General features: G+C 44.5%; 1 protein-coding gene and 1 long non-coding RNA gene across 2 annotated transcripts in view; one reads left to right on the top strand and one right to left on the bottom strand.

The window, feature by feature from the left end:
• Positions 1 to 26450, top strand: part of PALMD (palmdelphin) — a 54129-nt gene that overhangs the window by 23719 nt on the left and 3960 nt on the right. The window contains exons 3-7 of the mRNA XM_064147320.1: positions 4314 to 4444; positions 20930 to 21044; positions 21796 to 21829; positions 21919 to 22029; positions 22822 to 23922. Of these exons, the coding sequence (XP_064003390.1) occupies positions 4314 to 4444; positions 20930 to 21044; positions 21796 to 21829; positions 21919 to 22029; positions 22822 to 23922 (1492 nt within the window). The remainder of the gene's footprint in view (positions 1 to 4313; positions 4445 to 20929; positions 21045 to 21795; positions 21830 to 21918; positions 22030 to 22821; positions 23923 to 26450) is intronic.
• Positions 1224 to 16384, bottom strand: LOC135177403 (uncharacterized). Its single transcript, XR_010303052.1, has 3 exons — positions 16265 to 16384; positions 2420 to 2564; positions 1224 to 1751 (listed from the first exon to the last, which is right to left on the bottom strand). It is a non-coding gene; the product is annotated as an uncharacterized LOC135177403 (long non-coding RNA).

Below are 26450 nucleotides of genomic sequence, written 5' to 3'. Positions count from 1 at the left end.
ACCTTATTGCTGTCTGCAACTACCTGAGGGGAGGTTGTAGCCAGGAGGAGGTTGCTCTCTTCTCTCAGGTGGCCAGCACCAGAATGAGAGGACACAGTCTCAAGCTACGCCAGGGGAAATTTAGGCTTGAGGTGAGGAGAAAGTTCTTCACTGAGAGAGTCATTGGACACTGGAATGGGCTGCCCGGGCAGGTGGGTGGAGTCGCCGTCCCTGGAGCTGTTCAAGGCAGGATTGGACGTGGCACTTGGTGCCATGGTCTAGCCTTGGGCTCTGTGGTAAAGGGTTGGACTTGATCATCTATGAGGTCTCTTCCAACCTTGGTGATACTGTGATACTGAGATACCTCCAGGGACAGTGACTCAACCACCTCTCTGGGCAGCCCATTCCAGTGGCAAATCACCAAATCACTCTCTCTGGGAAGAACTTCCTCCTAACATTCAGCCTATACCTCTCCTGGCACAACTTGAGACTGTGTCCCCTCCTTCTGTTGCTGGTTGCCTGGCAGAAGAGACCAACCCCCACCTGGCTACAGCCTCCCTTCAGGTAGTTGTAGACAGCAATGAGATCACCCCTGAGCCTCCTCTTCTCCAAGCCAAACAATCCCAGCTCCCTCAGCCTCCCCTTACAGGGCTGTGTTCCAGGCCTCTCACCAGCTTTTTCACCCTTCTCTGGATATGTTCCAGTATCTCAACATTTCTCTTGAATTGAGGAGCCCAGAACTGGACACAGTCCTCAAGGTGTGGCCTGACCAGTATTGAGTACAGGGGAAGAATAACAAAGTAGTTAATTAAATTAACAAGATTACATGGCATTTAGTTGGGAGTAGCCACAAACCTTTCTAGGAAAAGGCAAAACTAGCACTATTGTCTTTAGGGAATGTCTTGGGCCTAACCCCATAGGTACATGAAACGTTTGCTGATCTCAATGAGTGTTAGCAGCTCCTGACAGCTGCAGTGCCAGCCTGGCTGCAAGTCTCCCAAGAAATTATAGACTTACCTTTGGAAACAACAGTGCTAGAATAATTCAATTCCAGACAGGATTAGAATCTCACTTTTCTAGGAGGTCTGCTTATTGAAACTTGAACAGCTTGATTGAAAGGTAACTAATAACTGTGTTCCCTCTACGTTGGAAAAGCAGCATTTCACAGCTGTGCCAACACAGGACTGCAGACACCCACAAGGTCAAGCAAAACTATTCTATTAAAATCTGTATTTATTTCACCTGACACTAAGACAACCACCATGAAGTGCTGCTAGGTGATCTACAGCTGGAGTCAAGGCTCAAGACAGAAGGGCTTTCCCCGGATTTCCCCAGATTTCCAGGGATCAGGCACTGACAGACAGAGCACTGCCTCACGACACTAAGGCAACTGTAAACGGTGCTCTGATGTTCCACTGGGGAAAAAAAAAAACCCAACACTCAACAAACCCCACCAAAATAAAGCAACCCCAGTAACAGAGCACCATGGAATTCCCAACAAGCCTGCTTTAGCCACAGCTTCTATCTATCATTATTAGGAATATTAGTATTTGAGGCAAAAAAGAAATTAATTGATCAGAAAAAAAATCTATTTTCCACCCCAAAAATACATACAAAATTGACAGGTTCTAGGTATTTGATTGAGAATACTGACCTCAATAAGGAGATAATAATATTAACAATCAATTTAGAACATTCAGAAAGTTGGAAAAGAAAGAAGTCACAAGCAGCTTTTCCCCACTATAAAGACAGCAGGCAAGATCCCAGGAAATCTAGGAAAGATAAGCCAAAAAGCGAATTTACTTAGGAAGACAGTGTGTGAGTGGAGAACTTCTTATGGTCTGAAGTCCAGGAATCGGCCACAAACCGCAAATACAGTCCACATGCAGAGGCACGAACGAGGAGATGAAGCGAGCAGCAGCAGCGCAACACCACAAGCCTGCGAGGGCACTGCAGGTATGCAGCAAAGCTGCGCCCCAGCCCACAGCAGCCTGCCTGCGTGTAACAGGGAGCGGCACCGCTGTCCGGCCTGCAGGCAGGCTCCGGGCAGCAGGATCTGCGGAGGAGTACCGCACAGGGTTCTGAATGGCTCCATTTAGAACCTCTCCAAACCAATGTGTCCATTGGCATTAAATAGTGAGCAGCAACTACCCAGCCTATAGAATCCAAGCGGGAGAAACTCAGGTGGAGCGGACGAGTTCCATGTGCAGGGTCCACTGTGAGAAAAGAGCGCCCGCACGGCTCCTTTTCACGCCCTGCTGCCTCTTCGCCATTCAAACGAGTAAGGGGCTGGGGGAAAGCAAAAGGGAGTTTGAGCACTCTGCCCCACACTGTCATATCACATCCGTGACAAGCAAGTGGAGAAACTGCATTTTCAGTCACCTTATGCAAATTATAAAGGAAACCAAACGTATAGGAAGCAACAGTTTGAGTGACTCACAGAATGCAGGCTGGGATTCCAACAGCCACAGCAAACAGCACTGAGATTAATACAGCCTTCTCAGCCAGTGCTGTGCACAGATCTGCCTTGTGCAGTACTCAAATGCCAATTTCACCTTCATCCACATCTTGAAGTTAACACAATTCTACTGAAAAAAAACCAAAACCAACAAACAAACAAAAAATAGAAAACAAAACAAACAAACAAAACCCACTCCCCTCCTGCCCACCCTCCTCTACCCCCCCTCCAAAATATGTCATGAAGACAGCACAAGGAATTTAAATTACAAACAAAAAATGCAGAGTTAATTATAAACCTTATATGTGTATTTTCCCCCTCTGTTTCAAAGAGGTTAAGAAACCGTAACTCTTGCTTCTTCTAAGGCAGCAGCTGAATTTATATTTCTGAGCTAGATGGAAGGGTTTAAAGGCAACGCAAGACAATTTGCATGGTTTACAACCTCTAGACTACAAATAAGAGCTTTGCTCAATGACTTTCACTTTTTTTTTCATACACAAGTATTTTCGAGAGCTCTACTGAATTTCAGATGCCCTCTTTCATATGGTAATGCATCAGTAGGAAGCAATCAATGCATACTGCCATATTTTCAAAGAACCACAGAATGTCAAGGGCTGGAAGGGACCTCAAAAGCTCATCCAGTCCAGCTCCCCACCCAGAGCAGGATCACCTAGACCAGATCACACAGGAACACATCCAGGTGGCTTTTGGATTATCTACAGAGCAATATATTTTGTGAAATATTAAAACCTAGCTGGGAGATCCACTCACCTGTACACAGTCAATGCACTCATTTCCAAGCCACTACTGTACGGAAAAAACTCCACAGGTAACAAACAGGTCAAGGTCTAAGTAGGCAAGCCCTGGCTCACTCCTAGGACAGCCGTTCTAAACACATAACAGGTCTGCTGGAATGCTAGCCAGACAAAAAACCCACACTGCCTCTTTACGGCCCTGCTCTTACGCCATACCCGCTCACCAGATGAAGCAAGAGTTCACTATGCACTGCATCACTAACTCCCTAGAAATCTCAGCTCCCCGAACAAACTTCATTACAGAAACTTTCCACCTTTTGTACCCCCTCCCAGAACTTATGTAATGCCATGTCCCCTGACACCAGGGCTATCAAAATACAATGACAGCATTTCTGACTGGAGGCTTCTGCACAAGCCTGTAATAGCACAGGATCACAGGATGTTAGGAGATCTTCCAGTCCAACCCTTGCCACAGCTGGACCAGAGAATCTAGCACAGGTTCCACAGGAACACATCCAGACAGGACTGGAAAGGCTTTACAGAAGGAGACTCTACAACCTTTCTGGGCAGCCTGTGACAGTGCTCTGGGACCCTCCCAGTCAAGAAGTTCTTCCTCATGTTGAACTGGAACTTCCTGGGCTTCAGTTTCCATCCCTTGTACTATGCCAGGGCACAAGTGAGTAGAGGTTGTGCCTCTGGGGAGCCCAGAACTGGATACAGTATTCCAGGTGAGGCCTCACCAGGGCAGAGTAGAAGGAGAGGAGAACCTCCCTCCATCTGCTGGATACACATCCTGATTCCCCTCAGGATACCATATGTACACTGGATACCATATGTACACTTTGATACACCTGTTTTTCTTCGTTGAGGACAAACACACCACCGGATCCACTTGTTAATGTTACAATTGATGTGGTAGGTAGCAAGTGACATATCCTAGGCATTTGCTGGATGGACTAATAAAATGAGGCATTTTTCTTAATGACTTTGGGTTTAGGTCAATCTTGAGAGGCAAATGTGGTTTAGTGTAGAATGTACTTATGGCATCAAGATAAATGCAGAAAACTGATTGAGCAGCCTAACTTTTAAAATATGCTAACTTGCCTGTGCTTCCTCACCAGAAAAAGGCCATGAGAGAAAAATGGCTCTTGGATGGCCTTAGCTCTCTCACTCCAAAAGAGCAAGAAGAAATGCAGAAGCAAAACTGGAAGGACCAACAACAGACTCATGAGCTGGAACGAGACATTTTCAGGTCAGGTAGTACATCTGTCCTTCTGTCTGGGTTAAAATGTTGCCTTTGTAAAATTCCTATGTTGAAAAGGATTAAAATGTCAGCAAGGGCTGATCGTAGGTAGTTTGATACACAAAGCAAAGCAACTGTTTTTCAGTTCAGCTAGAATTAAACAATGCACAATGTAAACATCCGTATGGTGAATGTTAGCAAAATGCACAAATCAATACCTTCCAGAGTATTCGTTTCTCTAATTCTATATCTGCCTCAATAGATGCAAAGTATGTGGGGTTTGCTCTCACATAGCAATTGTTGAACCAGAAATTCAAAATAGCTGTAACCAGTTTTAACAGGTCTTCAATTTTGCTAGGTTATGCACTCCGTTTAAAACTTAACTTCCACCATAAAACACAGCTCTCAAAAACAGTATAAGCTGCCTAATCCATTTGGTATCCCTTGCTGATTTAGGTTCAGCCGTAATCTCCTTTATGCCCTAAAAAAATTGGTGATGGAAGATCTTTAGAAGTAATTCTTTCTTTTTTTTTTCAGTCTCAGAACCAAGTCATAACTGGATTTGGTCTGTGGCTATGTTGGAGGAAGGATGCTTTCATTCTCCCTACATAACTTACATCTGCACTGTTGCCAATTCATTTGAAAACACCCATGTGAAGGAGAGGCAAAGCTACTATAAGTCTGTGAACACCTACGGCACTTGAAAGAAAAGCTACTGAACTCCTGACATTTTGACTGCCTTGAAAACAGTGAAATATTCTAGAAGGAAGTGTATTGTAGCCCCAGCCTCTAAATCTAGTCTGTCGCCTTGTAACACATCTTTAGGGTTCTCTGTACCTGAGACATTATAATTGGGCTGTCTCATAGTAATACTGGCAACAGGACCCTCCTGTCCTGTCTCTAGAACTTGGAATGCAGGTTCAGGACTTTAAAACCTCATTACAATTCTAATAATTCTGAGATTTCAATGAAGAGGCTTTATAGTTCACACACATGATTACACAGAATCACAGAAAATATCTGGTTGGAAGAGCTTTCCAAACTCATCCATTTCAACCTTCAACTCAGCACTGCAGAGTCAACCCTAAGCCACGTCCCTAAGCATCACTTTCACAGGCTGCTTAAACACCGCCAGGGACAGGGACTCCAGCACTGCCCTGGGCAGACCATTCCAATGACTGAGAACCCTCTCTGGGAAGAAATATTTCCTAGCATCCAGCCTGAACCTCCCCTGAGGCATCTTGGAACCATTTCCTCTGCTCCTGTCCCTTGCCACCAAGGAGCAGAGGCTGCCCCCTCACTCCAATCTCCCTGCAGGTAGTTGTAGAGAGCAATGAGCTCTGCCCTCAGTCTCCTTTTCTCTCACACAAACACACTAAGCTCCCTCAGCCCCTCCTTGTAGCCCAGGTGCTCCAGGCCCTTCTCCAGCCCCTCAGTGTCCTTCCTGGAGTGAGGGCCTAGAACTGAACACAGCACTTGAGCTGTGGGCTCCCCAGAACTGAGCACAGAGGGATGATCCCCTCCTGTCCATGATCCCCTCCTGTCCCTGATGCCTACCCTGTTTCTAATCCAAGCCAGGATGCCATTGGCTTTCTTGGCCACCTGGGCACTGCTGATTCATATTTAGTCAACTGTCAGTTGGGGGGACCTCCAGGTGCTGCTCTGAATTGCTTTCCAAGCACACATCCCCAAGTCTGTAATTCACCATGGGGTTGTTGTGACTCAGATGGAGGACCTGGCACATGATCTTGTTAAATATCATGGAATTAGCCTTGGCCAATGGCTTTTGCCTGTCCAGATCCCTTTGTAAAGCCTCCCAGCATGGTGCCATCTGTAGACTTACTGTGCATGCCTCAATCCCCTCATCCAGATCATTGATAAATACGTTAAAGAGGACAGGCTCCAGCGCCTGAGGGACACCATTAGTGACTGGGCACCTTAATTATTATTCCACAGAATCACAGAATTAACCAGGTTGGAAAAGACCACTAAGATTTTCAAGTCCAACCTATCACCTAACACCTTCTAATTAACTAAACAATGACACTAAGTGCCTCATCCAGCCTCCTTTTAAACACCTCCAGGGATGGTGACTCCACCACATCCCTTGGCAGCCCATTCTAATGCCAATCACTTTTGCTGTGAAGAACTTCTTCCTAACAGCCAAGGGATCAGGCCCAGCCAGCATGGGTTTAGGAAGGGCAGTTCCTGTCTCACCAACCTGATCTCTTTTTATGATCAGGTTACCTGCCTGGTGAACGTGGGGAAGGCTGTAGATGTAGTCTACCTGGACTTCAGCAAAGCCTTTGACACCGTCTGCCACAATAAGCTCCTGGCAAAGCTGGCAGCTCATGGCTTGGACAGATTCACTCTGATATGGGTCAAGAACTGGCTGGAAGGCCGGGCCCAGAGAGTGGTGGTGAATGGTGCCACATCCAGTTGGCAGCTGTCACTAGTGGTGTTCCCCCAAGCGTCAGTGCTGGGCCTCAGTCCTGTTCAACGTCTTTATTGATGATCTGGATGAGGGGATTGAGTCCAGCATCAGTAAGTTTGCAGATTACACCAAGCTAGGAGGAGATGTTGATCTGTTGGAGGGTAGGAGAGCCTTGCAGAGGGACCTTGCCATGCTGGATGGGTGGGCAGAGGCTAGTGGGATGAAATTTAACAAGGCCAAGTGCAGGGTTCTGCACTTTGGCCACAACAACCCCAAGCAGCACTACAGGCTGGGGCCAGAGTGGCTGGGGAGCAGCCAGGAAGGGAGGGCCCTGGGGGTACTGGTAGATAGTAGCTGAAGATGAGCCAGCAGTGTGCCCAGGTGGCCAAGAGAGCCACTGGCATCCTGGCCTGTATCAGGAACAGTGTGGCCAGTAGGACGAGGGAGGTTATTCTTCCCCTGTACTCAATACTGGTCAGGCCACACCTTGAGTAGTGTGTCCCCTTCTGGGGCCTTCAATTCAAGAGAGATGTTGAGGTGCTGGAATGTGTCCAGAGAAGAGTGACAAAGCTGGTGAAATGGCTGGAACACAAATCCTATGAGGAGAGGCTGAGGGAGCTGGGGTTGTTTAGCCTGCAGAAGAGGAGGCTCAGGGGTGACCTCATTGCTGTCTACAACTACCTGAAGGGAGGTTGTAGCCAGGTGGAGGTTGGTCTCTTCTGCCAGACAACCAGCAATAGAACAAGGGGACACAGTCTCAAGTTGTGCCAGGGGAAGTATAGGCTGGATGTTATGAGGAAGTTCTTCCCAGAGAGAGTGATTGGCATTGGAATGGGCTGCCCAGGGAGGTGGTGGAGTCACCGTCCCTGGAGGTGTTCAAGAAAAGACTGGATAAAGCACTTAGTGCCATGGTCTAGATTACTGACTGGATACGGCTGAGTGACAGGTTGGACTGGATGATCTTGGAGGTCTTTTCCAACCTGGTTGATTCTATAATTCTATGAACATCCAGCCTGAACCTCCCCTGGCACATCTTGAGACTGTGTCCTCTTGTTCTGTCACTGGGTGCCTGTCAGAAGTGACCAACTCCACCAGGCTACAACTTCCCTTCAGGTAGCTGTAGAGAGCAATGAGGTCTGCCCTGAGCCTCCTCTTCTCCAGGCTGGACACCTCCAGCTCCCTCAGCTACTCCTCACAGGGCTGTGCTCCAGCTCCCTCACCAGCCTTGGTGCCCTTCTCTGCACACGTTCAAGTACCTCTACATCTTCTTAAACTGAGGGTCCTAGAACTGATCACAGGACTCAAGGTGTGGTCTAACCAGTGCTGTGTATGTGGGCAGAAGGGCTTCCCTGGTCCTGCTGGCCACACCATTCCTGATCCAGACCAGGATGTCATTGGCCTTCTTGCCCACTTCTTGCACACTGCTGGCTCATGTTCAGCTGCCAATCAGTACTCCCAGGTCCCTCTCTGCCTGACTGCTCTCCAGCCACTCTGTCCTCAACCTGTAGCACTGCATGGGGTTGTTGTGGGCAAAGTGCAGAACTTGACACTTGGACTTGTTGAAGCTCCTGGTATTGGACTGTGCCCATCTGCCCAGCCTGTCCAGGTCCCTCCTGCCCTTTAACAGATCCACACTTGCTCCCAACTTGGTTTCATCTGCAAACTCACTGATGCTGGACGCAATCCCCTCAACCAGATCATCAGTGAAGATATTAAACAAAACTGTGCCGAGCACTGATCCCTGTGGCACACCACCAGTGACAGCTGCCAGCTGGATGTGGCACCATTCACCACCACTCTCTGTGCCCTGCCATCCAGCCAGTTCTTAACCCAGCACAGAGTGCTCCTGCCCTGCCATGGGCTGCCAGCTTGGCCAGGGATTTGCTGTGGCAGACAGTGTCAAAGGCCTTGCTGAAGTCCAGGTAGACCACATCCAAAGCCTGACCCACATCTTCCAGGTGGTCACCTGGTCATAAAAAGAGATCAGGACCTGACCCTCCTAAATCCATGCTGATTGGGTCTGATCCCTTGGCATTCCTGTAGGTGCCCCATGATTGCTGGATAAGCTGTTCCATTATCTTGCCTGGCACTGAGGTCAGGCTGACAGGCCTGGACTTTCCTGGGTCCTCCTTCTGCCCTTTCTTGTGGGTGGGCACCACATTGGCAGCTTCCAGTCTTCAGGGACCTCTTCAGTGAGCCAGGACTGCTGATAAATGATGCCAGCTCTCTCATCACCCTAGGGTGGATCCCACTTGGTCCCATAGATTTGTGAGGATCCAAGAGGCTCAGCAAGTCCCTAACTGCTTCCTCCTGGATTGCAGGGAGGCTGCTCTGCTCCCTGACACCATCTACCAGCTCAGGAGGCAGCTGCCCTAAAGACAATCTGACTATTGAATACTGAGGTACAAAATGTGTTAAGCGCCTCTGCCTTTTCCTCATCTCTAGTTACTACATTCCCCTCCTTGTCCAATAAAAAGTGGAGGTTTCCTTGCCCCCTTTTTGTCATTAATATACTTATATAAACTTTTTCTGTTATCATTCCCAGCAGTGGTAGTCTCAGTTCTAAGTGGGCTTTTGCCTTTCTAGCTTTTTCCTAGGTGACTTGTCAATATCCTTAAACTTTTCATGAATTCCCTCCCCCTCTTTCCAAAGGTGATGTGTCCTCTTTTTTTCTGTTAATCCTTTCACAAGCCCCTTACCCATCCAGTTCGTCTTCCCTGGCAGCTCTGCATCTGGCACATTGGCACAGCCTGTTCCTGTGTCTGCAAGATCTCTTTCTTGCAGTGGGTCCAATCTGCCTGCACACCCCTTTGTTTTTAAGGGCTTTTTCCCGAAGTACCCTTCGAGTTACTTTCTTGAATACATCTGCCCTTGGCAGTCCAGTGTGGATGTTATGTTGATGCCTCTCCCAGCTTCACTGCACTTTATTATTTCATGGTCACTGCACCCCAGACAGCCTCCAACTGCCACATCTCTCACCAACCCTTCTCTATTTGTAAGCAGCAGGGCAAGCAGAGCCTCACCCCTCGTAGGCTGAGACAGCAGCTGTGACAGAAGCTATCCTCCATACTCTTTAAAGCACTTCTAGACTGCCTCCTCTCTGCTGTGTTAAGTTCCCAGGACATATCTGGCAGGGTAAAGGCACTTACAAGAACAGGGCTGGCAGTTTTGAACATCCTGCAGCTGTTTATAGAATAACACATCTACAAGTTCTGCCTGGTTAGGTGGCCTGCAACAGACTCCAACCAGTGTATTGATCTTATTAGGCTGCCCTCTGATTTTCACCTATAGGCACTCAATCTGCTCATCACTAGTCTCCAGCTCCATGGAGTGAAGAGCTTCCCTAACATATAGAGCCATCCCTCCAACCCTTCTCACTCTCCTGTCTCTCCTGAAGAATTGTATCTATCCATTGTGGCACTCCAGTTGTGTGATGCACCCCACCACGTGTCTGTGATGGTGACTATATCATATCCTTCCTGTTGCACCAAGGCTTCTAGCTTATCCTGCTTGTTGCCCATACAGCCTGCTTTAGTGTCCATGCTGGGCTGCTGATTTCACCTCCGACACTGACATACCACCCTCGTCTTCCTCTCTAGAGAGCCTGGTTTCATTCCTTTCCCCACTCACACCTAATTTAAAGCCCTCTCAATGAGGGCTGCCAATTCTTGGGATAGAATTCTTTTTCCCTTTTTAAATAGTTGCACCCTGTCTAGCAGACCAGGTGCAGTAAAGGTTGCCCCATGGTCAAAGAATCCAAACTTCTGCTGCAAGCACCAGCCCTTGAGCCACTTACTGATAATGTTTCCTCTGAGACCAAAACTGAATACACAGAGTGAGCTTAACTTCTCTGAATACAGCCATATAAACTGCTTTTGTTTCAGCATGCCTAGAATGCCAACTGGAGCTTTAGACACGAAAAACCCCTTCAATTCCAGTATCGGAATTAGCATAACAAAGGAATACTCACTCTGCTTTAATTCTAGGTTGGATCAAACAGTTGACAAGGGTTTTTTAAAATTTAAAGTTTATCTGAATTAGAAGCTTACAGACATTTAATGGAAGGTTTCTACATTCATTTTGCATTTTAAGGAGGGAAAATTTTAAGCGCAAAACCCATCATTTGTCCTTGGACTGCTTTATTAAATCTTAGCATGGATCCTGGAGTAACATCTCCATTTTGTTTTATTATCAGGACTAGATGCAGATGCTCTGTGAATGTGAGGACAGCACATTTAGTACTACATCACACGACCAGGAGCACACACACTACACCAAAGGAGGCAGAGATTCCTCACCTCCTACATTTCCTGTTTGCCTGAGCCTGTAACAGCCTAACTATAGCAATGTGGCTGTTACCTTCCCATCGGAATTTTATCAGGGACTTGGTTAACATTCATCATGTACTAAGAAAAGTCTTGTAGAGTTTCTTTTTTATTTGTTTTGTTGTGCTGGTATTCAGATTAGTCTGTGATTTGGGGAAGGTGCATTTTTTTGCTTTATTTCTGTAGTTTTTCTTTATGCACCTGTGTATTGGGTAGGAATTCTTTTCCTGCATAGCTCCAGTTTGTTAATTGCGAGCACAAGTGTTGCTTGTCTATTTAGATAGCAGATATTCTGACCATAAATCAGCAATTCAGATGCTGATTAAAATGAAAAGAAACAAATTTACCTGCCACTGTAGGCACTACAGTGGGAGAAAATGGCAATAAATGTTTGATTGTAGTTGCTGTTTTAAAAAATATATTTTGCATGGTGAACTATTTATTTACACAGCCATTTGTTCTTAATACCTGCCTGTGGCCCTTCTGGGAAGTTCCAAATTGCTTCCTCCTTGACATACATGTGAAATATCTCAAATGTATTTGCAATGCAATAAATCAAACAAATTTCATTTGCATAAACTGAAGGGATTAACTGACAAAAAGTGTAACAAAAAACGACAGGCTGTCTTCACTCATAGTAACAACTTTGTAAGTATAATGCATCCTAGAAATGAAAATCAGTGAAGAAATGCTGCTAATGACATTCCTGAGCCACTGTTAATGAAAAGGATTTAATTCACTGTTGTTAAGGTCAAAAAGACAGTTCACAGGGTTGTAAGGCCTTGCTACTGAAATAAATGTTTTTGTTGCTCATCTCCTTACTCTCATAACCAATCTGCACACCTTCAAGTCTTTAGCAGCTTTTATCTTCACAGTAACACAGAGGACACAGACAAGGACATTTCATTTTACAGGTGGAGAAAGGAGGCAGAAAAACATCCCTTGAGTTGTATGGGAACTTCCCTTTGAACTAGGAATTTAAGGAGGTTTATTCCAATAGAGCATATTTTTCTATGAGTTATGCTTCCTACAACTCCTCAACAGCTAACAAAGACCTCTAGAGAAACACCCACATTCCTTTTCAGGTGCCATTACTCGGCTTAGGCATACCCAGCCTAGTTTCAAACCAGGCAGCAGCAATACAGAAATCAAGTATCACAGAGTTCAGTTGGACAGAGTCCACTAAGAAATACAAATCAGGCACCTGCAGTGCTTGCACTGTGCTTTTGCTGTACCATAGATACTACCCAAGCTAACAAAAGCTAGCTTGATTTACATGTATATGAAGTCACACCTTGGTCTTTGCTCTGTAAATCAAAGGTTGCTAAACAGATCACAAACACTTCACATGGTAGCAGTAAGACAGATTATTGAGATGCTGAGTAGAATACTTCCTCCTGGATATCTGATTCATAGAATCACAGGATGGCCTGGCTTGGAAGGCACCTCCAAAGGTCATCCAAGCCCCTCTATACTCAGCAGGGACATCCTTAACTAGATCTGGTTGCCACAGCCCTGTCCAGTTTCACCTTGAATATCTCCAGGGATGGGGCCACCACCACCTCCCTGGGCAACCTGTTCCACTCCACTATTCCAGCACCCTCATGGTGCAGAACTTGTTCCTGCTGCCCTCTTTAGCCCACTCCACGTACTGGCAGGTTGCTATTAGGTCTCTCTGAAGCCTTCTGTCCACACTGAACACCCCCAGCTCCCTCAGCCTGTTCTTAGAGTAGAGCTGCTCCAAACCTCAGATCATTTTCATGGCGTTCTCTGGACATGCTCCGTCAGCACCATGTCCTTCCTATATTGAGGGCTCTAGAGCAAGACACGGCCTTGTAGGTGGCTGTGCTCTGTCTCAGAGGGCAGGATCCCCCTGTCTCCATCTCTATGCACTCTGCTGTGGATGCAGCCCAGGCTGCCATTGGCCTTTTGTGCTGCAAGCTCACACTTCCTGCTCACATCCAGCTTCTTATCCATCAGCACCCCTAGGTGCAGAAAATTAAATCTCTCTTTCTTCGGAGACATTCTGCTCACTCTGATGGTTGTTCTGAGTGGGTTTTATCTTCGGTTAAAAAGGAGATCTGAGTCACTTTAAAGACTTTTTAAATACCCTTAGGCTGATCTTTGTTTTTCTGCCAAGAAGACAATCAAAGCTGTAGACAGATTAAGTACGGTAGTAGCATGAATCTTTCCCTCACTCTCGTAAATGGGACCTCCGTTTTGAAGCATTCTTTACTCTGATGCCAAATAGAGCTAGTATGTGGCTGCTAATCGGCTCAGATTTGAGCAATTTGTTTAATGAAAGGGAGAGTTCCATTCTTCGTAGCAACAACAAAACAATGAATAGCAAGTGGTCCGGACCACCCTGCAAGCGGGGAGCTCAAAGTTCTGGTAATATACAAAACCCAGCATTTGCATTATCTGTCCTGTTCACGCTCTTTGCCTGTTAGAAACCACAGTGGGCCAAGGGAGCACATCCTTGATCTGCCTACAAGCTGAATGAAGAAGTCCCATATTTGCATTTAATATTCACCTAATAGAAACGGTTCTTGGTGAAATTAGTTACTAAACGATATACTTTAAAATGCACAAACAGCAGCCCTTACTGAAGCTTTATTCCATTGTTTGTAATGTGACACATGAAGGCAGGGGCTAAGGCTAGGAAGACTCCACAGCTGCTCAAGTACTTGACTCACCTTGAAACATGTGAAGACTTGCTAAACTGCCTTTTCCCCTCAGCCTAGTATTCGCCAGGGTGGTACCCTCTTATCTGCTATTAAATCTTAAATCGCTGGGTTGGCGGTGATGCCAAGACGGTCAGATAGATCATCTGGTGGCTGGCAATAGTGAGGTATACCCTAGGGAATTTTTAACTACTGCTTTGGAAGAGGAACCTCCAATTTACTATCTAATTTTCTAAGGTTTCTTCTTTCATCAGCACCTTTATACTAGTTATTTTCCACTCAATTAATAAAGGTTCAGAGAGGATTGTTTGGATACTGTAACTATGTTCTATTCCTATTCTCTACAAAACACAGCAGCACCGTCAGAGGACAGATTCTTGTGATTGCCACTGTAGCTGCTAGCCCCTTTCAAATCAAATACCATCATTGATGAGGAATTTTCTAAAGCCCTAAACAAACAGGAAAGATCCTGGCCTAACTTTTCAACTGTATGAAAACAAAAGGACCTGCTGGAAAGAGTCCAGCAGAGAGCCACGAGGAGCCACTGGAGGACTTGAGCATCTCCCCTGTGGAGAGAGACTGAGAGCTCTGGGGCTGCTTAGTCTGGAGAAGAGAAGGCTGAGAGGAGATCTGATCAATGTCCATCAATATCTATGGGGTGGGGGTCAAGTGGAGGGGGGCAAGCTCTTTTGGGTGGTCAGCAGCAATAAAACAAGGAGCAACAGCTACAAATCAGAAGAGAGGAGGTTTTAGGTCAACATGAGGAGAAACTCCTTTACAGTAAGGGTGACAGAGCCCTGGAGCAGGCTGCCTAGAGAGATTGTGGACTCTTCTCAGGGGACTTTCAAAACCTGCCTGCATGCATTCTTATTTGGACTAGCCTGGGTGATCCTGCCTTGGCAGGGAAGTTGGACTGGATGATCTCTGGAGGTCCCTTCCAACCGCTGATGTTCTGTGATTCTTTGAACTATACAGATTGCATCTTTTAAGCTTCCTCTCAACATATTCCTGTGTGTGCACTCACAACATCCTCTGAAAATGAGCCATAAAGATCTTTGTGTGCAAATATGAGCGTAAAAGTGATACCCAAGGTCTAGATGCAATTCCTGTCACATGAGTATGAGAACTTTTCCCTAACCTCACTGACTGCTGAATCAGTCCTCTTAATTTCCCCATGCCGTGGTGTTGGAATGGGTGTGAGATTACATAGAAACTTAAACAATGCCTTTCTTTGTCTCCCAGATAGCTATATGAGGTTTATCATCTTTGATAAGTTTGGGCTTCTGTTTTCACTTTCTCTCTCTCCATCCCCCCCCCTTTTTTTTAATACCTTTCCATTAGTTTTTCCTCATCTTTTTCCCCCCTGTGGTCTAGGCATGTTTAGAGCCTAGACTGAAATAAGCCCATAGTGAAAGTTAATGATTCTTCAGCTAACTATCTTTCTGTGAGCTTTTTGTGCTTAATTATTGCATTATGATAATATTGCAGCCAAGTCTTATGTAAAAATACTCCACTTCAATATATTAAATACTAATCTGCAAGAAGTGGAGAAGCACACATGATCATTGCATTGCTTCCTTTTATAGCTCTCCAAAAATTTTCAGACCCCCTCATGAAATTTTCATGTTTTAGCACTATAATCAGTACCTTTGAGCAGGACCTTAAGGACATTTTGAAAAGCTCAGTTCCAAAGTTTTACCTGCATTAAAATAGGATTTTTTTTAAGCTTTTACTTTCATCCTGAATGCATTTCCCCCCACCACATCTCTCTTCTCAGATCTGTGTTACCTTTCTTTTTCAAGAGGGAGGATATTCTCACTGACAGATAAAAGACCATGTAGCAATGCTTTTATGTGGGCTCTACAAGTGTGAGTTTAAACAGGGCAGGAGCCACAGTGTTAATTCAGACTCCTCAAGGGAGAAGATAAATAATGCCAGCCCTCATTTAAATTTTCTGGCTTGCTTTCTTTAAAAGGATGACAGGTTTCTATTTCTGATGTTGACTTTGGTGTAATATCACGGATTCTAACACATCACAGGCTCACAGGATGGTAAGGGTTGGAAGGGAGCTCTGGAGATCTTCCAGTCCAACCCCTGCTAGAGCAGGACCAGAGAATCCATCACAGTTTGCACAGGAACACATCCAAACAGGGCTGGAAAGGCTCCAGAGAAGGAGACTCCACAACCTCTCTAGGAAGCCTGCAAATACTAAATAATAAGCATACTAAAGAATAAGTCAAAATACAAACCATCAGTGTTATAGGCCATCATTACTCTATTTGTAGCTTCGTCTTGGATCATCTAGTAGTACTCTAACTGGTCTTGGCAACCAGTGACAGCAGATGCATTTTTTTCAGAAAGAAGACTGAAGTAGTATGGTACTCACTTTTAGCAGCAGGGATCCAGCTCAAGCCCCAGTTCAGAGTCTGTCTCAGTTCTAGTTTAAATTTCTCCAAGACTTAAATATAGTTAATAGAACCAATAACAATTTATGGGATGCCTTTCTCTCTTCTCCCTTTTTTTTCAAAGAAAAGACATTATAGAGAGGAAAGGGTAAAACACACCCAAATAAATAGTCTCACTTTGATTTGGAAGTTTAAAGAGAAAACTTTAACAATAAATAAAAGGTATTTGAGTAGGGAAGTTACAAAGAAGGTATAGGGAAGGGAAAACAAGATACAAAAAAAATATACAAGCAGATTGATGGCAATGGGTTTTCCACCGGGTGCACTGATAGCCATGTGGTAAAACAAAGAGCAGCATGAAAAGGAGATTGGTCCTGTCAGGCAGGGAGGCAAGGCAAAAGAGAGTAAAAGATGAAGTTCCTCTGTTTTTATAGAGGGCTAGAGAGGAAGTGGGGGTGGGCAAAGCACTACACCTGGAGTAAGTTTCAGAGCCATGCCTGGGGAGGAGTCAGGAGGACCTGGGGTCAGGGTCAAGACCACTCCCCCAGGAGGGTTAACCCTTTACAGAGTCAAATCTGGTATTTAACTACAAGGACAGGTTATAAGAGTTGGGGCTTTGCAGCCTGGAAAAGATAAGGCTTCCAGGAGACCTTGGAGTGGCTTTCCAGTATCTGAAGTGGGCTACAGTAATGACTGCATGAGAAGTGATGGGTTTAAACTGGAAGAGGGGAGATTTAAACTGCATGTTAGGAAGAAGTTCTTTCCAGTGAGGTTGGTGAGACATTGACACAGCTTGCCCAGGGAGGTTGTGGCTGCTCCCTCCCTGGAGGTGTTCAGGGCCAGGTTGGATGAGGCCTTGAGTTACCTGTTCTAATGGGAGGTGTCTCTGCCTTTGGCAGGGGGCTGGATGATCTTTGAGGTCCCTTCCAACCTAAATCATTCAATGATTCTATGATTTGATTGTAGATCTTCACAAAAAGTGAAGACTAATAAGAATTTCTATCTAAAAATCTAGCAAACACATACTTATATAGAAAGGAACACTCTTGACTAGAAAGAAAGGGGGGGAAGAAAAAGGAAAAAAATGGAATGTATGTTTGTGTCACTACCTTAGTCACCAGATGAGGGAGTCTGATGGAGATACTTTACCTTAGAAGCATGCTTCACCTGAGCATAACTTTCTGCCTCTCACGTACATACTGATATGTTCATCCCAGACCTCTTGCTGTCTAGAAACATTTCAGCAAATACAACACTAAGAAAATAAAACTCTCATTCTTTAAATGCTGCATTTGGTCTTAACACACAAGAAATCACATAGTATAGATGTAACGCATTTTTAAAAAGGTGGGGAATCGAGTTCCTTTTTAAATATTGTACAAACTTAGAACCAAAGTCAGCAACCCAAAAGAAATTCTGACTGCTGAGCTCCAAACCTCCCTTTAGCACAGGAATGAAGGTTTTCATAGACAACAGCCCAACAGCCAAGGCTAAACTGGCAAAAGAGTTCTGATTTGCAGTACTCAGATTTGACAGAGATAAGCCAAATGCCGACTGTCCTCCCATCTTACAGAAGATCTGAAGTTAGTGTATTTGGTAGTCACAGGAAGTAGGCTTGCAGTCTTTGTGAAACAAAGTTTCCACTTACTAGACCTGAGTACAAATCAAGAATCCTCTTCAAAAATCGTTTCCTGATGTTGGAAACCTCCCTTAATTACAACTGCAATAAGCACTTGCTGTTAGCATTTAATGGGACATGCCTCATACCTCCCAGTACTACCCAGATTTCTCTGACAAATCCCTTGGTAGTACTTTGGAGGATACCACTTGAGCAAACACTGCATATACTAACCTTCCCAGCTGCTTGCCCTAGGTGCATTAAACCAGTATCACACATGGCTGCTCTTCTGGTGAAGAGGAAGGCAGAAGAGACCAACACCCACCTGAAGAGACGCCAGGCAGATAGAGACCTGGGGGTACTGGTTGGCAGCTGAATATAAGCCAGTGGTGTGGGCAAGAAGACCAATGACATCCTGGCCTAGATCAGGCACAGCGTGGCCAGCAGGACCAGGGCAATCCTTCTGCCCCTGTACTCAGCACTTTGGCCACACCTTGAGTACTGTACCCAGTTCTGGTGCCCTCAGTTTAAGAAAGATGTTGAGCTGCTTGAAGGTGTCCAGAGAAGGGCACCCTGGAGCACAGCCCTTTGAGGAGAGGCTGAGGGAGCTAGAGATGTTCAGCCTGAAGAAGAGGAGGCTCAGGGCAGACCTCATTGCTCTCTACAGATACCTGAAGGGAGGCTGTAGCCAGATGGGGTTGGTCACTTCTGCCAGGCACCCAGTGACAGAACAAGAGGACATAGTCTCAAACTGTGCCAGGGTAGGTTCAGGCTGGATGTTAGGAAATTCTTCACAGCAAGATGATTGGCATTGGAATGGGCTGCCCAGGGAGGTAGAGGAGTCACCATCCCTGGAGGTGTTTAAAGGGAGCTTGGATGAGGCACTTAGTGCCATGATTTAGTTAATTAGAAGGGTTAGGTGATAGGTTGGACTCAACAATTTTAGAGGTCTTTTCCAACCTAGTTAATTCTGTGATTCTGTGAAAATGAAAAAATAAGGGAATGCTTTCCAGAAACAAGATTTCAGCACTTGTCCCAGAGTATTAAGTACATGAAATGCCACCGAGTGCTTAAGAAGGAAACATGTATGTAGTATACAGCCTCAAACACAAGCCCTAAAAATTGACTAGTATTTTTAAGCCTGCAGGTACACAAGCTCTGGCCTTGCCCATCAGGGATGCTTACAACACTCACTTCACATCAGCAATGCCCTGCATTTCTAATCAGCATTGTTTTCCTCCACTGAAGAATCAAGCTTCACTCTGTCAGTCACATGCTATTACTTCTGTTTTATCATAGCAATGAATTTTGAAGCCACATTCACATCTGCAAAATTGTGAAGAACTTGGAATTCTGGAGTTATGCATACATGTCCCTCCTCAGAAAGCCCCTTCATTATCCAGGCTGTTTGTAAATTCTTCATTCTCTATCCCAGACAGGGCTGAAAACAAAGCTCCAGGCTTTAGTCTCTAAGCATCCTCTCACTATGCTGGTTGCTTGGTTTTCGAAACCCACACAAAGTAACCTGCAAATTACATCATTATTGTGACTTCTAGCTGTATTATTTGTCATACTGGAAAATTAGTTAAGTGCTGTTTGATCTACAAAAAGTACTTTAGATCAACATAATTTTGTATTAGAAAGTGATTTCAGTTCTACTGCAATGCAATTTGATTTCCACTGATAGAGAGAGTTGTTCTCAAACAGTACCTTCCAGTTTTTAATTGACTAGACCTTTCCTCCACAGGAGATTCTCCTAAATGCAATTTGGCTGCATGTAATAAAATGCAATGTATTAGGTAATGTACTCTAGCTCTACCAGGTACATGAACATCCTTCTGACTGTCTTACAACAAAAGAATTTGCTTCTTTCTCTCATGTGAACAAGTACACACACAAAACCAAATTGAAGTCATAACCCCAGTGTCTCTATACTAGATACTTTTGTTCTGGAGAACAGGTCTTATAAGGAACAGCTTAGGGAACTGGGGTGATTTAGCTTGGAGAAGAGGAAGATGAGGGAAGACTTAATTGCTCTCTGCAACTACCTGAAAGGAGATTGTAGTGAGGTGGGTATTGGTCTCTTCTCCCAAGAAAAGTGATACAGTGAGAGGAAATGGCCTCAAGTTGGATCTGGGGAGGTGTCAATTGAGTATTAGGAAAAATTCCTTTACTTAAAGAGTAGGCAAACATGGGAACAGGTTGCCCAGAGAGGTGATGGAGTCACTGTCCCTGGATACATTCAAAAAATATGTAGACACAGCACTCTGGGACAGAATTTAATGGCCACATTGGTGTTAGGTCAGCAGTTGGACTCAATCTTAGAAGTCCCTTCCAACTATTATGTGAATCTAACAGTCACTGCATCTCCTGTATGAAGAGAGACTGAGAGCCCTGGGGCTGTTAGTCTGGAGAAAAAAAGGCTGAGAGGAGATCTGATTAATGTCCATAAATATCTGAGGGGTGAGGGTCAAGTGAAGGGGGCTAAGCTTTTTTGGGTGGTCAGCAGCAATAAGGCGAGGAACAGTGGTTACAAACCAGAACCGAGAAAGTTTCACCTCAACATGATGAGGAATTTCTTTACAGTGAGGATGACAGAGCCCTGGAGCAGACTGCCCAGAGAGATTGTGGACTCCTCTGGAGACTTTCCAAACCTGCCTGCATGCATTCCTATTTGGACTATCCTGAATGACCCTGCCTTGGCAGGGAAGTTGGACTGGATGATCTCTGGAGATCCCTTCCAACCTCTAACATCCTGTGATTGTGAAAAATTAGTTAATTTCAGCCACTGTTTTTCTCTGAAGGAATCTATGGCAGATGATTTTTTGCTTAATATGAAAACTGATAGCACTGTTTCATGGTATTTTCTGAGGATTGCAAAGTTGTGAGTTGGTCTCATTAGAGCAAAATTTGTTAGGGTAAGTACAACCAGGCCCACTAATGTCCATCTGCATAATATACTGAATGTACTGAATGTGTAATATTGTTCTCTGCATGGTATTAAATCAAAAGAGAATTGTGATTGCAGACTGGAGAAGGAAATTGAGGCTCTGGAAAGAGAGGAGATGGAAGTCTCAACTAAGGAAGAAGCAATTTTAAAGAAACTGAAGTCTGTTGAGAAAACAACTGAAGACATAATAAAGGTTAGCACCAAATTACTCCTAAAGTAGAATTCATTACTCGCTCATCACAGCAACCAGGGAAAGGGGAATTACCCTGTGAGTGGTCATTAGCTTTTGTTTAAAGTGACGGTACTTTGAATAAAAGAGGGGTCAAGATGCTTTTCTCTTCAAGTGCCCAAATGTCTCCATTTGCTTATTCATAGAGGTGGCGAAGCAATTCTTATCATTACTCATCTGCAGCACATCTCAAAGAAAAAAAAAATCACCACTGCCACTGCCAACGACCAGCGACTCAGACAGGGACAGATGTAACAGGTACAGAGACTGCTGAGTTCAGTCTCTCAGCGACCTGCCCAGCTCAACTGCATCATGTTTTGCCCCAAGTGCCTGAGAGAGGTTATAGTGAAGCGTGACTTAATTATGATCAGTTGTCAGCTTTTGTCATTTTGATAACAGAAAATCATCTTAAATTGCCTACAAAAACCATAGCAATTAAACTAGAGTTCAGTTCTCCAGCTGTTCTCAAACGCACTGTCCCTCCCTCTCCAGAGATGCAGGGAGATAAGCACAACGAGAAAGCCAAACAGGACTTTAAAAATCTTCAAAGCCAACCAGTCTGGGCCACAGTGACCAGGGGGTGTCACGATTAACAGTGATGAGCTGTCCTTCCCTGTGTGCTTTGGAATCAAATTCTTAGGTACGACAAAGCACTCTCTAGTAAACACCTTAAAGCTGACTAATTGCATTCATTGTCAATGGCTCTCTTTCCTAGTCTGTGAAGACTGAAAAAGCAGCAGTTGAAAAAGGTATGTTTAACAAGAAAATACTTTTTCAGAAGACTCTTGTAGAAGTCAGTAAAAATGTACTAAATGCTATGTGGCTCTTCTTTACTCAGAGGCAGCAGACTACATATATGCCAATATACCTGACCTTCCCAAAAATTTCAGGCCTTCTGCACTGAGAAATGCAGCACATGCCGTCAACAAGGAGGAAGAAAGGAGAAGAGGTACTGGTTATCAAAACTGCTAAGGGTGTCAATATGCACAAAGGCTTCAAAAAAATTACAGAATGGACTGGGTTAGAAGCGACCCTCAGATTGCTCACAGCCATGTCCAGCCTCACCTTGAATATCTCTGAGGATAGGGCCCAACCACCTCCCACGACAACCTATAAACTGAATCTAACACACTTTAAGAGAATGATACCCATTACAGGTATAGGACTATGCTGCTCTTATTGAAGTTGTGTTATCAGTGAGGTAGTCAAGCTGGGATACTGGTGTAAGGTATGTGTTTTCAGCACTGTCACTTCTTCCCAGCACTTCACTCCTCTACCTGACACAACCTGAAGTAGTTCTTCTATCCACACACCTACTGGGAAGACAGCAGTAACCTCATTATTTCCCAACTACTACAAAGCCTCCTAATGCTTCTGAGTGCTCAAGACTCTTTAGTCTTACAGCACATTGAGCTCTTTCAGCTTCTGTTGCCCAGCACACCAGAAGCCAAGACTAAATCTGGCCCTCAATCACATAATGAAAAGATGCTCCTTGACAGGGTTTTTTCCTTCATAGAATTAGATACAAATGAAAACTTTTTTTTTTTTCTACTTGAAGTTGATGGGATGGAAGGTAGCATCTGAAACTTAAGTCCTATATGTTGGGTATTTATATGATAATTCCATATATCTGATGATTCATTTTGACAGTCATCCTCTGATACTCAGAACACTGTCAGAACTCTTCTGTATTTCTTGCCACCACTGCTTTATCAGTTTAAGCACTCATTTATTTTAACAGCATTGTTTGCCATGGAAATTAAAGTTGAAAAGGACATGAAGACGGGAGGAAATACAGTATTATCAACAATACCTCTTCCCTCAAAGGAGTTTAAAGAGACAGGAGTTAAAGTCTACGATGATGGTAGGAAGTCAGTCTATGCAGTATCCTCAAATGGCAGCACAACACAAAATGAGATGGATGAACTTGCTCCTGTTGAGGTGGAAGATCTGCTACGACAGGCAACTGAGAAGAATTCCCAGTCTCCCACAGAGTACCACGAGCCTGTGTTTGCAAACAAATTTTGCAGGCCGGTTACTCCTCACAAAGACAAATTAGTCTCTGGACCAAAACTGGAAGACACTCACAGAAGAGAGATCAATGGATTTAGCAATCATCAGACAGAATTCTCTTCCAAAACACAGCCCTTTCTGCAGCAACTTGAAGAGAATGGGCTTGGCCCTTCAAAGGTAACACAGCCAAAATCTCCCTCTCTGGCACTTCCCCATTCAGAGAATAAAGAGCACACTAATCCTGAAATCAGGATGATACCTAGTGAAGAAAGAAAAGCTGCACTTGAGGAATTAAAACCCTATCAGAATACAATAGAAAGACATAATGAGACAGGGGTTTGGGGTCCATCCCATATACATGAAACATCAGCTGCACCTCAAGATAAGGAAGACACTCAGTACAGCATTGCCCAAGCTGTACCATGTTATGTGGATGATTCTGAACCAGTAACAATGATTTTCATGGGTTATCAGCACATTGATGATGATGATTATCCAGAGGGTGACCAGAATGTGTCACGATATGATGGGGTTATCCGTGCAGAATTAGTTATCATTGATGATGATGAGGAAGACAACAGCAAATCTGAGAAACCAGCATATCATCCCATAGGCCACTACAGTCAGGTGTATCAGCCACCAAGTAAGAAAGTCACAGAAGTCCCACAGACAAACCTTGTGAGCAGTCTGGATACAAGCCTGACCAGCTCACCCCACAAAAACTCCATCTCTTTGCAAGAGCAAGAGGAACACTTAAATTTGCCGACACGCCCTGCTCATCTTCACCCACAGGTATCTGGAGATGGTACTGAAGATCCCTCACTAACAGGTAACACACAAGGAAAATCATTTCACTGCTGCTCACTCACGTATCAAACTGATGCTACTCTTGTCTGCTAGCAACTGCTTCACTTTGTACTATTTAGACTGCACTATGGACTAATATGCAAGTATTAATCTTGTCTTTGCTCCCCTTTGTTACCAAATGCCCATCTGCATTTTGGTCCCGTAGGATCATTCCTTCTTCACCAATGCACTAGTTACCACAGCAAAACTTGGAAAAATCTTACAAAAGCCATTTCTGTAACCTGCAAAGACTAAAAGTAGCTCTCTTTCAAGTTCATTAGTGCTACCTAAATTAGCAGAATTGGGTTTTTATCTCTACCAGGTAACTAAAAGTATTGCTTCTTAAAACTGTCTCCTCACTGGAATGTTTCTGTGCCTCACTGCATTTTAACTACTTCCCAGATAATCCAAATTGCTCCTTAAATCATAAAGGCTCTTTAATATCCAGCTTTACTTTTCTATTTTTTCTGGAATCAGCATTGCCAATCTTGCCTTGATAATGTTTATGCAAATTTTAACAGTTTTTTGTTTACCTTTTAAAACCTTTGAAAGACAATGAAAGAGTTTTTATCACTATGTGTGGTTATTGCCTGTAGACCACTGCTATTTAAAACTTTTTTTACATTTCTAGTAACATTCAAAATGTCTCTTTAGTCAGGTTTTATAATAAAAAGGGTGAAAGAACAATAACAAGATCATCCAGAAACTCAGCTGCTCTTTGTGATCATGCTGCTCTTACATGAAGTTTTAATTGTATGAGTTCAAGTATATTTGCAGAGCACCAGATTTCAAACAGCAGCTACATTCCACTGCAAGTAACGGACACTGTGCTTGAATTACAGGAAGACTGGAGTCCCAACCCCACGTTCTCTCTTTGGTCCTCTTCCAGACTACTGTTTTGCATTCTGGGCCCTGTCTAAAGCTGCACTGGCAGCTCAGCTCTTCTTCACAACAGTAGTAAAGCAAGGTGCGGGGTTGGTGTTGTGGAGGCAGGGAATTAATGTGGCTGAGTCAGGAACATACAGAAAAATAGAGTTATTTGATTTTCCCGAAAACTTGCCCCCAAAACTATATACAGAAACTAATTTAGTTCTAATTAGCAGATTCAGTTAGATTGAGAAGATCTTACAAGGATACCATAGGTAAATTTGCCTATTTTGGAAGTCAGGAGTTGGAAAACGCTAAGCTACTAAATATAGCATTCCCCACTATCAATCAGTCTGAGCCTAAAGTTTACTCACAGGTGAGTCAGGCTGGCTGAGAGAAAGGATGGTCCAGATGCTTGTCCGCTCACTCTCTTTCAAAAGACCTCCGAGGCTAGTTAAGGCCTATCAAGCTGCATAAAGGGGGTGCTTATGGTGGGAAGCCATCCAAAGCAGAGGCAGTCCTATCCCGCAGGAGCTTGTCCTTCAGAGCACCAGGGGACTCCTTCTGCAGGAACTATGCAGGCAGGAGAGAACTCAAAGGCAGGAACCCCAAGGCAGAAAGTCCCCCAATATTTATGCTCTTCCTAGACAAAGAGCCAAGTTACCACTTCCTAGACACAAAGACCACAACCAATCACCAGCCTGATTCCAGCGCCAACATTGGCATGGGGTACCCATTGTGCCAGAAGGACCCTTTGCTCCCCCCCTTCATGCCTGCAGGCTTGGGGGGGGGGACACACATGGGTTTTTCGTGCCTTTCCTCTCCCATTCAAACTGCAGAGGGAGAGGAATTTTGGGGTATACAGGACTTCAGGACATTCAGTAATCATCCATATGTACTGAGTGGGGAGAGCTGTTCAGTAAGTAATACTCTCAGTTTACAGGAGTGTCCATCTCATGCAGTCACACACACAGCAGCTTGCAATATTCCAGCAGCGCTGCCCAGCCTTTCTGACTAATGAGGCCACTGCATTTTTCTATCACTTGATAGGAGCTTTGCTTCTCTCAAGCACCAATCCTGTCATCTGCACTCTTCCATGTGTTCTCCAGGACTAAAGGCTCCTGCCAGAAACTGAAAGCAGAAGTAGCTGGTAGAGGCAAGATAAACCATTCCAGCAGCTGCTCCAGCCTATTATATTTTGAGGCTAATACCTCAATTCTTCCATGTGTCTAGGTATATAATGGAAAGGAAACTCTCACCCACCTACCCACCATTAACTCATCCTCCAGCCCACCACGTGGCTGTCACTGAACAGATCCTGGGAAAGGGGTTTCCAAGAAACAACTACAAGCTAGCAGTACCATTCAGGGGGCATCATATACAGGCCATGAGATGTGAGCTACATATCTGTAACAATCTTGGCTTACTTTGGTCTCCCAAAAGAAGAATCTGAAATGTCGTCTTTTTTCCCTGCAACTCATAGGCATTCTCCAATCAATCTGGGCTCTCCTCTTTTGAGATTAGTGAAAAACACTGACTGCCAGGGAAGAGGAAGAGATAAAAGTCTAGCAAAGACATTTGAGAATCTATTCTGTTAATGTGCATTTGGTCCCATTCATTTACTTAAAAGTATTCTACCAAGTT

The sequence above is a fragment of the Pogoniulus pusillus genome, chromosome 8 (assembly GCF_015220805.1).
Source record: "Pogoniulus pusillus isolate bPogPus1 chromosome 8, bPogPus1.pri, whole genome shotgun sequence".
In the NCBI taxonomy this organism is placed as follows: Eukaryota; Metazoa; Chordata; class Aves; order Piciformes; family Lybiidae; genus Pogoniulus; species Pogoniulus pusillus.
This window is presented reverse-complemented; position numbering and strand designations above follow the sequence as displayed.